Below are 11072 nucleotides of genomic sequence, written 5' to 3' on the forward strand. Positions count from 1 at the left end.
GCACGGACCATGTTGTTAAGATTTGCGCGGGGCTTCCGCCTGTACCCCTAACAGGCGCCCACAAACGAAAAAACTCTTCAATCTGCCGCCTTTAACACCGCCACTACAACGCCTCCCCGACCCCTACGCAACACAAACAATCGGCAAATGCCCCCCCGACGAGTTTTCCATCGAGCGCGGTGAAGATAGAGTCCGCTCGACGGCCCGGCGCGCCGCCCGCGCAGAGGCGCACACGACAAGGCCCGACCTCGCCCGATAAGCCAGCGTGGCACCAAAAAAACACCAGCCCCGGCTACTGGCCCCGGCTGGTTCCTCCCCTGGGAGGATAAAACAAGTGGTGGCGGCGCGGATAAAACGCCGTTACGTCAAAAATCACGGCTTGTCGTTTGGCAAAAAGAAAACCCGGAGGATAACCAGTCGGAGCTGGAGGCAATGCCACTAGGCCGGCTGGAATAAGGAAAAGGGACGCAAAGGCCCTAGAAAGAAAGAAACGGTATTTGGGGGTAGGTTTTACAGTTGCCCCGTGGTTATAACTTTCCTGTACCTAGATATCCGTAGAGCCATGAGGATGGCCACATAAAAATGCCCAGCCGCCGCCGCGGGCACGTCAGAGGACCGCAAGCTGTGGTCGCTCGACGGGACTGACCCGGTCAGCACCCGAGGCACTGACGTTAATCGATCTACTACTACTACTACTACTACTACGAGAGTAGCCGATGCGACTGCCCGAAGGGACTGACCCGCGCGCGAACACGGGTCAGCGCCTAACGGCACTGACGTTAATATATTTATTATTATTATTACTACTACTACTACTACTTTTTCGTCCGTGCACCCAATAGTGGGGCTTTCCGCAAATTTAAACTAACCACAACACCCCCTGCGTTCACTCGATTTGTCCTAATTCAACCTACACACCACTTCAGCCGTTCTAACTATTCGCCAGCAGCCCGAGAACCCGGTCGATATGTGTCGTATCTGGCTCACGACCAAAGGTTTTTAGAATTATGGTTCGAAATTCGCTGCCCATGGCCGCAAAGATTTTGGCTTCGGGTCGCTGTCGAGCTTGTCGCGCAGTTCTGCTATTTCGTTATCCGCCAATCTTTTAAAATGTCCCAGGGCAGCACTGGAACTCGCTAAAGTAGCACAAAACATAAATGGCAGATAGTCCTCGCCTATTTTTAAAACTTGCGTAGTCGTTTCAACTTGCTCCTAAATACGTCGTCCGAAAGCTTTGTGCGAAGGCCGGCTCTAACTTGGTCGGAAAGTGTTCGTGGTAATTGTCTCACCCTCCTGGATCCGTTATACATGCCCCCAGGCACGATATCGCACAACTTCTTAAGGCCATGGGTCGCCAGTAAAGCACCTACCATTCTGCTAATTTCTGCTTTTTCCTCCCAATCCCACCCAAGTTCCAGGTACTTGGCAGCCGGGAATGTATATGTAACGATTGGAATAAACCTTTCTCACTACGCCACACACCCACAAAAGGGTACGATGCCAAGTTACACGTGTGGCTTAACATTAAGGTTTATATAGGCGCGTGCTGTCACAGGCACACCTGTGACTTACGCACGTGTCTAGTCAGGTGACTAAACACGTGCTCCGCCCCATAACATAGCTCCCGCATCCAGGCCACGATGGATGTTGCACTCCTTGTGCAACCACGAATATCAGACCATGCTACCTAGTTCTCGCGTCGTCCCGTGATAGAGCTCCTACCCACGGCGGAATTCGCCTATAATAACACAACCTCGGCAAGTACCGCCGTCACTCCCTTCTTTGCTAATTACGGCTATCACCCAGCCTCTAACAACCCGCCTCTGCCCGGCCGCGTCCGTAACCCGTCGAGCCGGCTATACGCCACTGGATGACCGAGGTCCACGAGAGGACCAAGGCCCAGTTGGAACGAGCCAGGGAACGCATGAAGCACTGGGCCGACAAACGGCGAGGGCCGCTGCCAGTGCTCACCGAAGGACAGCTCGTTATGCTCAACGCCCGGCACGTCAAGACCAAGCGACCTGCCAAGAAGCTGGACGCCAAAATACTTGGCCCTTTCCGCGTCGCTAAGGTCATCTCCCCCACTGCCGTACGGTTAACTTTGCCCAAGGCCTGGCGAATCCACGATGCCTTCCACGTCTCCCTCATAGAATCTTACCGCGCTGGCATTCAGGCTTGACCTGACCCTGACCAGGTCCTACGGGAGGCCCCTCCAGTAGAGACGGAGTATGGTGTGCAGGAGATCGAGGACTCCATGGTCAACCCACGGGGAAGAGTCCTTTACCGCGTCAGGTGGGAAGGCTACCCTAAGGAGGAAGATAAGACCTGGGAACCCTGGGACAACTTCGTGGGCGACGGAGCCAAGGCGGAAGTAATCTCGCTCCATCAACGGCACCCAGATAAGCCAAGGGACGAGAGAGTCCCCCGGGCGGCGGAATCAGGAAAGCATCGGGTCCCGGAGGCCGAGAACCCCCGGCCCCGCAAGCAACGCCGGATAAGGTAGACTCGGGACTCGGGACGAGCCCTTAGAAGAAGGGGGATTGTGTCACACGGAGGCGCCCAACGGGCCCGGCCTCAGGCATCAAAGCGGCCGGGCCGGCCGGCCCAGTCACTAAAAGAAGAGCGGCCAATCGTCTTTTCGGAGATCGCGGGGTAGCAACGAGGGGCCCTGCATGGGCTTCTCGTACGGGCTATATAAACCCTGCTACCCTCCTTGATTCCCTCGAGAGATTCTGCTTCCTTAAGCATCTCTTGAGGCCATGAAAGATTATTAGCTTCAATAGAGAGCATCCCCTTCTCCAAGCTTGCATTGCACCCTTGTGACAACAATTGTCACACGGGGATCACCCTCGGGACCGAGAGAAGGCCGATTGGGCCAACAGGAGGCCAATGGAGAGGCCATGATAAGAGAGCGCCCTACGATTGGGACGCTTGGTGTCATAGCCAGCAGGGGGTCACGTGACCCCGCGACTCCTACGTATAGATACCCAGATACCCTGCGTGCAGATCCGGCCCTACGGGCCTTTCCTTCACCGGAAGGAATCCTCTTGACCACTTTGAACCGCACCCCTATGTGACCGTAACACTTGGGACAGACACAAGAACCTTGCTGTAGAATGGCTTGATCTCCGCCGGCTGTAGGCTCGGCAGGACAACCCCTCAGATAGATACGTACCCTGCACGGGGCACCTTGGGGCCTATATAGAGGGCGCCTCTCGAAGGGATCCCTCGAGGAGATTCTGACTCCTTAAGCAACTCCTTGAGGCCCTGAGAGATTATTATAATTCAGAAGCATTCTCTCAAGCCGACAGTTGTCCCCTTGTTACAACAATTAAGATCTCGTTCAAGCCGTTACTGACCCTTGTTACATTAATTTCCTTTGCACAGCCACTGCTCGACTCCGCTTTGTTCGAGTGGGGCGCTTCAAGCACAGACCACCATACATTCACGCGACTCCCCACCGAGATGGATCTGGGAGCAAATCCCTACGAGGCAAAGCCGCTCAATCGACACCGCTCGTCGCTCGAAGGCACGATGATCCTGCCTGCCGGGACTCCCGCCCTGTTGCCAGACGATACGAGGGCGCAAGCCAAAGCACGTTTGTATCACATTCTCGAGAACCTCGAGGCGCTGGCCGGCGCTGCCGCCGCCGCAAACCACCGGCCGCAGCAGGGCTACAACCGCCCCGCGCTTGTCCGCCTCACCTACGAATACACGATTTCCGATCAATCCAAAAGCCTCTTTCTGACGAGCTTTTTCGAATCTCTGGCCCTCCCACTCACCGGCAATGTCACGGATGCCGACGTCGACTTTGGGAACACGGAGGTGGCGGCGGGCCTCGGCACTTCGGTGGATGCTTTCGCAGAGTACCTGATGAACAACTTCTTTTCGCCGCTTAAGGCTGCTTCCAACAAGACGCCCCAGCCGTCCCCTATAACCCACTCCGCCATTCAGAGGGCACAGGGCTCCTCTTTGCCCCAATCCTTCGTCGGCACGCCAGACCGTGTCTCGGCTCTGCGTGGACTCTGTCTCGTCCGCGATCGCCACCGCTGCGTAATTTCACGGAAATTCGACATCACGGAAGCCCGTAAACGCTTTAAAGCGGCAAATGGCGGCGCTGTTCTGGACGATGATGGCCTCTCGCTCAGTCCGCATGACTTTGGCCCTTTGGAGGTTGCTCACATCCTCCCGCACTCACTGGCCAAAAGTTCTTCAGACTCCCTTTTGGATCCCGCTAGAAAAGCGGCCCTGGATGTTTTGAACATGTTTGATGCGGGGGTTGTGCGCCTGATTGAGGGCGCCGAAATCGACCGGCCCTACAACGCCATCAGCTTGTCTCACCATCACCACTTGGAATTCGGCTCCTTCCGGATCTTCTTCGAGCCTGTTCTTGATAACCAGCCCCCGCATACGTATCGCATCAATGGGTTCGATCCATTCTTCGATCAATCTCTGGGTTTACCCGTCACGCGGACCCTCTACCTCACCCAAGACAAGACCATCGACCCGCCCTCGTCTCGTCTACTCGCCATTCATCGCGCGATCGCGCACATCCTGCACCTTTCGGGGGCGGGGGATTACATTGACCGGGTTCTTCGCGATGCCGAAGAAAACGGAGTGCGTTCCGACGGATCGACCGCGCTCGGGCTCCTTGTCAGCGCCAGGTTGAGCCTGGGGCGGGTCGCTGGCATCGGTGCGGGGGCTTAGCAGGCCAGCTCACCTGACCCAGAGGCCTGACGGAGATACGCCGCGAACGACAGGCGGGAAGAGGGGTTCTCGGCACACTAAACCCTTTCCGCCCCAGCGGTGATGGGCAGGCTCTTGACGCTCCTGGTCCAGCAACAAACAAGCAGCAACACACCACTGGCACCCCAAAAGTCGGAAGGCCGAGGCTTTTGACGAAAGATCCGAGACGGCGGCGGAACCCGCGATAAAAACATCACGCCTCGCTGTTGGTGTCCCGCTGCACCGTGGACAACAGGACAATGGCAGGGGTAAATATCCTTAACGTGGGCTTATTGGACGCCTCTTTCGAATCGGCGTGGCCTAAGCAGGGGGGTGAGTTTCCGGCCTCCCGTTTGCGAGGTGGGGTGGCGGGTCGGCTAGAACGCTTTTGGAGGCGTAACTGTTGCTTCATTCTTCCGATGGCCAGTGGAGTTTGCGATTGAGGGACTTGCGAGGCGAGGCGAATGTATCTCTCGGCTTTTGTGACCCTACTGTGTTACGTTTTGGACCTTGCAACCAGGACATGGGGGGTGTTTGTCGACGTGGGCCAGGGGCGGTCCACAGACGCTTGACGCGGAGATACCAACACGGCCGGAAGGTTGCAGGCCGGCTGCAGGGCGCGGTGCTGAGGCACATACATGCCTGACACCCCAGGCTGGCCGGGCTCGACGGCGCATGTACCGGGATAAGCCCGGTAAGTTGAAGGCGGAAGTGAAGCAGGTGGATGTGACCGAGGTGGTATGGGGCGGGATGAACAAGGAGATCAACCGGACTGATAGCTATAAAAAGCCGAAGTACGTACCAGGACACGCCAACCACCCAACACTGGCAGACAGGCGCACTAGCTCAGCACGCCGCGGACACTCACTTGCTTACGCTTTGGAAGCCCGGCGGATATCCAGCTTTCGGGCGGTTCCTTGTCCAAGGGTAGAGACAAGAGACCGGCTGTTGTGGAGTGGCGCGTCTTGCAGGCGGCTGCTCCGCTCTAGACCAGGAGGGTCATGTGACCGGTTGGACTGCGAGCAGAAAACTCTGCAACGCTCCGTTGCTTTCCGACACTACTTTTAGATAGTCACTTTTCATGTGTTAACTATTGCAGATTGTCTCTTTGTTTTTCGTGATTCCGCAACAGCAGTACCGAGTGTCATACAGGGATCCCCCTCGGGGACCACGTTGGCAAATAGGACTATAGAGATGTATGACCGCCATATGCATGGGGGCCTAACGGTCAAGGCCATCACAGGAATGCCCATATAGCGGCCGCCCTTTCTTTTTCGAAGTGTAGGTTTGGGGTTCAAACAAAAGAAAAGAAGCCGTATAGGATAAAGAGAGTAATTTTTTTTAAAAAAAAAGATATTAAGGAAAAGAATTTCGGTTTAAGGAAATCAAACACAATAGATCGAACGAAGGCAAAAGGGAAGCGGAAGGGACGTGCAACCCGAAGATTTAGCACATCCTCTCACCAAACTCCAACTCACGGCCACCGTTGTCGTCGCTTTGGTAAACGGCGCCGCTGTCGTCGCTATAGACAATGGCGACCGGAGATGACGTGGAGGAAGACGCCGTGACCGGGATACCGCTGTAGGTGTGCGAATGCTTCGGCATTTCGTAGCGGTAAATAATGCCGTTGTACGGGTATCGGATGCTGCCCGAAAGTGCGCTGCCGAAGGACACCGGGGGGTAGGCGAGGCCTTACTGAGGTCGCTGGTGGTGATGTGTCGGAATAGGGTTCGATGGGTGGTAAGAGGAAATATCTTGATGGTCCGGGTGGCGCGGCTGGTGCTGCTGCTGTTGGTGGTGATGGTGCTGCTGGGCATGGCCACCGTAGTGGTGCTGTAGGGGCGGGCCGGCAGTGCAAGGGCTCAATGTCAAGCTCGCTTCGGATTTGGTTGGGGAGTAGGAGTGCACCGACGATAACATCGAGGATGAGCGGTCGGAGCGGCCCAGGCGATAGCCCGGAGGTTGGATGCCTCGGCCCTTAATCCCCTTATTCGAGTTCTTGTAGAGAAGGGCCAGATATATCACGAGCTCTTTGTCCTTCGGCGACATGTTCTCCAGCGAGATCTTCTCCAGTTTCGCCATAGTTTGGTCCATGAACTGTTGGTGTGATTTGTTTTGGTGGCTCTGATCGCAGTGGTTGTGTCGGTCGTGGTCAGCTCCGCCTACCCCCTGCCCCTTTTCCAGAACGTCTTGGACAAAACTCACCTTGAGGTTCCCACGTTGGGTGAACTTCTTGCCGCAGCCCTCCAGTTTGCAAATGAAATCTTTTGTCTTTTGGTGAACCTTTTTGTATGCCTGCCGGTTACCGCCCTGGTCGAAGCGCCTGCCGCAAATATCGCAGACAGGGCCTTTCTCCAGTGTGCTTGCGCTCGTGAGTCTGCCAAGGTTTTTTTTATCAGTAAGCTGTCCCGGCCCAGTATCTCCCCCTTTTTCGGCACCAAAAAGCAAAAGATATCGAGGGTTAAAGGTTAATACGTACATAAAGGTTACCAGACTGGCTAAAGCGTTTGTCGCAGTTGGGGAACTCGCAGACCTAGAAGGAACATCCTGTTAGCTATCGGCAAAAGCCATCGATATGTTGGCTACGGGTACAGAGGCAGTATGCTTACATATGGTCTTTCGCCCGTGTGGGATCGGACATGGGTGTCAAGCTGTGCCTTCTGTGCGAACTTCTTCAGGCACCCGCGGAAGTGGCAGGCAAATCTCCGCACAGTTAGCTTCTCGCTGGCAGGCTTCTGCTCATTAGTAGGCGAAACGGCCTAGAACGGAAGTGTTAGTCGAGATTTTAAGGTAGCACCGGCATCCCGTCTGAATGGCCCTCGGAACATGCCTTTTCAGGTTCTTCGGCGTGAGCTGGCTCCGGCTTCACAACCGCCTTTAGTGACTCGACGAGGGTCCCGGTCTCGGGCATGGACTGGATGATTTTCATGAGCTTATCGACCCAGGTGTTGAACTCGACATGGTTGCCGACGTGGCTCGCGCCTACGACTGGGGCGTTGGCCACAATCGTCTTTGGGACCCTGCGAGTGGCCCTCTCCGGTGTTGTGCGCCCCCGATACCCGGCTTTTGTAGTTTCCACGGTGGTGTCCCTGAAGCTCCTCGTGTTTACGAGCTTCCTCCTAGGTCGCTGGATGGAGTGATCGGGGAACTGCATCTGGTGTTGCTGGTGGTGATGCTGGCTGTGGTGCTGATGCTGATGGCTGTGTTGCGACCCTACCGTCGGTATCTGGAGAGGAGCCACTGACGGGAGGCCATGGGTGTAAGGGGCGTATGAAACCGGCTGCTGTAAATTAGGCGAGGGCGCCAGGGTTACGGGATACTAAGACGACAGCGTCGGTTGTTGGAGAGGAGCCTACGTGCCCATCATGGGCGAGCCCATGTGAACATAGCCGGATTCCACTTCGCTCTGCTGCCACTGGCCCCAGCCGGGAAGCGTTGGGAGCTGCATTTTTCTGAAGGACTCTTTCAAAACGACGCTCCCCTCGCCTGATGGCGCCGTCAGCGCCCACCCGTTCCACGGGGGCGAGGATGCCGCGCAAGAACGGCTTGGCTATGTGCTAAGCTCGGGAATTATATCAAAGTATAAGAAGACTCGCAACGGGCTGGTAAGGGCCGACTTTAGCACCAAGCTGTCGGCGTACCTGGCTTAGGGCTGTATTACGGCGCGGCAGGTCCACGAGGCTCTCGTGGGCCTCGAGGATGGGACCAACCCCAAGCTTAAGGGCGTCGAGGGCTTCGGCAAAAGAAAAACGGACGACATTAAGGCCGTAAGAGAGGAGCTTATGTGGAGGGACTACATGCGTCTTTACGCCAAGGAGATCGAGGCCAAGCTGTTTTCTGTGCACGATTACCCGAGCGGCAGCCGCGGAGATGCCAGCGCCGCATCGGTAGAAGACCAGCCGCCTACGGCCGGAAATGCTGCCACCGCCACCGCCACCAACGCCACCAACGCCACCAACGCCAACAGCGCCTACCATACGGTATGGAAGACGGCAGACCCAGAAGCTGCTACTTCCACCCCGGAGCAGGTGCGGGAGACGGCGGCCCTCAGAAAGAGCCAGAGCACCATTAAATGCTACAATTGTGGGATAATTTCCACCCTTTGTGGTGGAGGGACGAAAGCGGTCATACGGTTTGCGATGCATGTGGTACGTATTTGGATCTAGCTTGGGGATGGAACGCGAAAACATTCCTGACTGACCGTCCTTTTCTTGCCCAGGATTATACTGGAGGCTTAAGAGTGCCCTTAGACCTGTTGAGATGAATAAACCTATGGCTAAGCGGAAGCGGAAGCGGACAATATGCCCCGTATACCGCAAACCGATCGAGAAGAGGCAGCAAATGGCGTCGACACCGACAGTAACAACGGCAGATCAAGTAACTCGGCCTGCAGCATCTCCATGTCGCGCGCCCTCCGCGTGCTCCGTAGCGTGCGTCGCTCCAGGAGTTGACCGCCGTCATAAGCCGCCTTGACCGAGGTGTGTCTCATAGCGCGATGCCAGGGCGGCGGGGGTGCTGGGTACCGCCTACCGGAACACGGGTCGTTGGTGTCACACGGAGAGGCCGGTCTCGGCCTCAGGCATCAGCAAGGCCGCAACGGGACGGCCCAACAGCCGGGGTCCGGCCGGCAGACCAATCGCCGGAATCTGGAAAGCCCGAAGGAAGCGGGGTTGCAGGAAGGAAGCCTCAGGCACGAACTCCCCAACCTGCCGATATAAACCCCTGGCCATCCCAGGATATCCTTAAGGGATTATGATCATTAAGCATCTCTTGAGGTCATAAAAGATTATTAGCTTCAATAAAGAGATCACCCCGCCAAGCCTGCATTGCACCCTTGTGACAGTTGGGCCCCCAAAATCGGCTAAGTCCGACCTCGAGTTGCATCGATCGATAAATGCCTCCAAGCATCGGTTAGTCAGCACGTCAGCCTGGGCTGACGTGCTGACTAATTACACAACCAATAGGAATGAGTCATTCTGCGCCAGCCTCTCTGAGCTGAAGCAGCTCCACTTGTTGCTGCAGGGTTAATTTCACCAGTTCTGTTTCAGCGGCATCTTCCCAAGCCCTTCTGGGGTACGCCTTGCCTCCCCGCAAAGCTGCCAGAAACTCGTCCGCCACCTTTGCCAATTGTGAACCAATACCCCTCGCTGACTGCTCCTTTAACTGTTCCATCTCGTTTTGCCCAACCCTTTGGTAATCCCGAAGTGCTATACCGTCGTCCAGTTGTCCATCGAAGGGAAGCATGGCCATAAATGCTCCCAAATTTTCTAATTTCCCTGCTTTTGAAAGGCGATTTTTAAACGCACCATATGATAAGGTAGCAACTTTTGCATGCGCTCTTTTAAGCACATCTTCAAAGTTGCGCTTTCTATTCGCCTTTTCCTTTTCAAGGTTAATAAGCTTATTAGCTAAAGCCCATGCTATCCATGACCTTAAGCCACAGTAGCCAGCTAACTGCTTAGCCTGAATTGCAATTTTGCAATATGCAATTGCTGCGCAAACTTTATTTTCTTCCTTGACCTTTAACTTTGGAAGCCGTCCATTTTCCCTCGAAGCTCTGATGTGACCCCTTAACCGTGCGATAGCGTTTGCGTCGCGTAAATGTTCCGCCATAATGGCTACGGGACGGGGCTTTCGCTTGGATTGTGGCTCGTCGGACAGCGGTTCATTTGAGCTAGCAGCGCGTTTGTTTTTCCGTAACCTTGGTGATTCGACGGTTTCGCCCTGCTGCTCGCCGCACTCGTGCTGCTTTCCGCTTGTGTCTTTTGCCACTTTCGGTGCGTTTTGCCGTGCACTGCGCAGGGTTGCTATGGCCTGGGGAGATGGAGTGTTTTCCTTCTGCTTCGCTGGTGGCTCGTCTTGCAGCCCGTCTTGCCCGTCCTCTGGTTCGTGTGATTCTGGGTTTCTTTGTCTAGTGTGTATTGCTGACCCTCGCTCGCCTGCGGAGCGTTTCCTCTTTTGAGGGCCCCTTGGGGAGCCCATGGAAGCCTTGGCAGGCGCAGGGCGCAAAGTGGCGACTTGCCTTGGGGACCGCCGTAGGGCAGAACTAGCCTCCTCATCAGCAGGGGTAGTCTCTGCCTCGGGGGGGAAGACTAGCTCGCGCGTGATCGGCTCCTGATCTTTGTGGCAGCGTCCATCGCAGGGCTTGTACTCCTCTGGGTAAGTGTACAGCTGATCGGCGTAGTTGACGGCTTCGGCCAGAGAGTCCGCCGCACTGAACCCAGAGTGGTAGGCACCCGGGTAGACGACAACCATCTGCCAAGCCTCCTGCATAAAACCTATCGTCGGGGCGCCTTCGCTTTGCAGGCGCTTGATGCCGTAGTGCAACGCTTGGTGCCGCAGGAATT

General features: G+C 55.9%; 6 protein-coding genes across 6 annotated transcripts in view; 4 read left to right on the forward strand and 2 right to left on the reverse strand.

Annotated features, from left to right (window-relative positions):
* Positions 1-1870: 1870 nt before the first annotated feature.
* On the forward strand, positions 1871-2503 carry GGTG_13370 (hypothetical protein; the record flags this gene model as incomplete). Its single annotated transcript, XM_009231276.1, has 2 exons — positions 1871-2137; positions 2195-2503. 2 exons carry the CDS (start codon positions 1871-1873, stop codon positions 2501-2503), a joined length of 576 nt encoding a protein of 191 aa, XP_009229540.1.
* A 927-nt stretch (positions 2504-3430) lies between these two features.
* On the forward strand, positions 3431-5034 carry GGTG_13371 (hypothetical protein). The gene has a single exon (XM_009231277.1). The coding sequence runs from the start codon at positions 3466-3468 to the stop codon at positions 4705-4707; it is 1242 nt and encodes a 413-aa protein (XP_009229541.1). The 5' UTR covers positions 3431-3465; the 3' UTR covers positions 4708-5034.
* Positions 5035-5400: 366 nt separating this feature from the next.
* Positions 5401-5714, forward strand: GGTG_13372 (hypothetical protein; the record flags this gene model as incomplete). Its single annotated transcript, XM_009231278.1, has 2 exons — positions 5401-5519; positions 5612-5714. The coding sequence occupies 2 exons, from the start codon at positions 5401-5403 to the stop codon at positions 5712-5714; spliced, it is 222 nt and encodes a 73-aa protein (XP_009229542.1).
* Positions 5715-6171: 457 nt separating this feature from the next.
* GGTG_13373 (hypothetical protein) lies at positions 6172-7879 on the reverse strand (the record flags this gene model as incomplete). Its single annotated transcript, XM_009231279.1, has 6 exons — positions 6172-6385; positions 6422-6849; positions 6931-7102; positions 7221-7258; positions 7335-7484; positions 7595-7879. 6 exons carry the CDS (start codon positions 7877-7879, stop codon positions 6172-6174), a joined length of 1287 nt encoding a protein of 428 aa, XP_009229543.1.
* Positions 7880-8522: 643 nt separating this feature from the next.
* Positions 8523-8989, forward strand: GGTG_13374 (hypothetical protein; the record flags this gene model as incomplete). Its single annotated transcript, XM_009231280.1, has 2 exons — positions 8523-8873; positions 8945-8989. 2 exons carry the CDS (start codon positions 8523-8525, stop codon positions 8987-8989), a joined length of 396 nt encoding a protein of 131 aa, XP_009229544.1.
* A 707-nt stretch (positions 8990-9696) lies between these two features.
* GGTG_13375 (hypothetical protein) overlaps positions 9697-11072 on the reverse strand; it is a gene marked incomplete at both ends in the record, with an annotated part of 3438 nt that continues 2062 nt past the window's right edge. The window contains 2 exons of the mRNA XM_009231281.1: positions 9697-9932; positions 10032-11003. Of these exons, the coding sequence (XP_009229545.1) occupies positions 9697-9932; positions 10032-11003 (1208 nt within the window). The remainder of the gene's footprint in view (positions 9933-10031; positions 11004-11072) is intronic.

This window comes from Gaeumannomyces tritici (assembly GCF_000145635.1).
Source record: "Gaeumannomyces tritici R3-111a-1 unplaced genomic scaffold supercont2.12, whole genome shotgun sequence".
NCBI classification, from domain to species: domain Eukaryota; kingdom Fungi; phylum Ascomycota; class Sordariomycetes; order Magnaporthales; family Magnaporthaceae; genus Gaeumannomyces; species Gaeumannomyces tritici.

Excerpts from the sequence above, each read along its gene's own strand:
- GGTG_13371 (XM_009231277.1), top strand. The coding sequence starts at position 3,466 with ATGGATCTGGGAGCAAATCCCTACGAGGCAAAGCCGCTCAATCGACAC.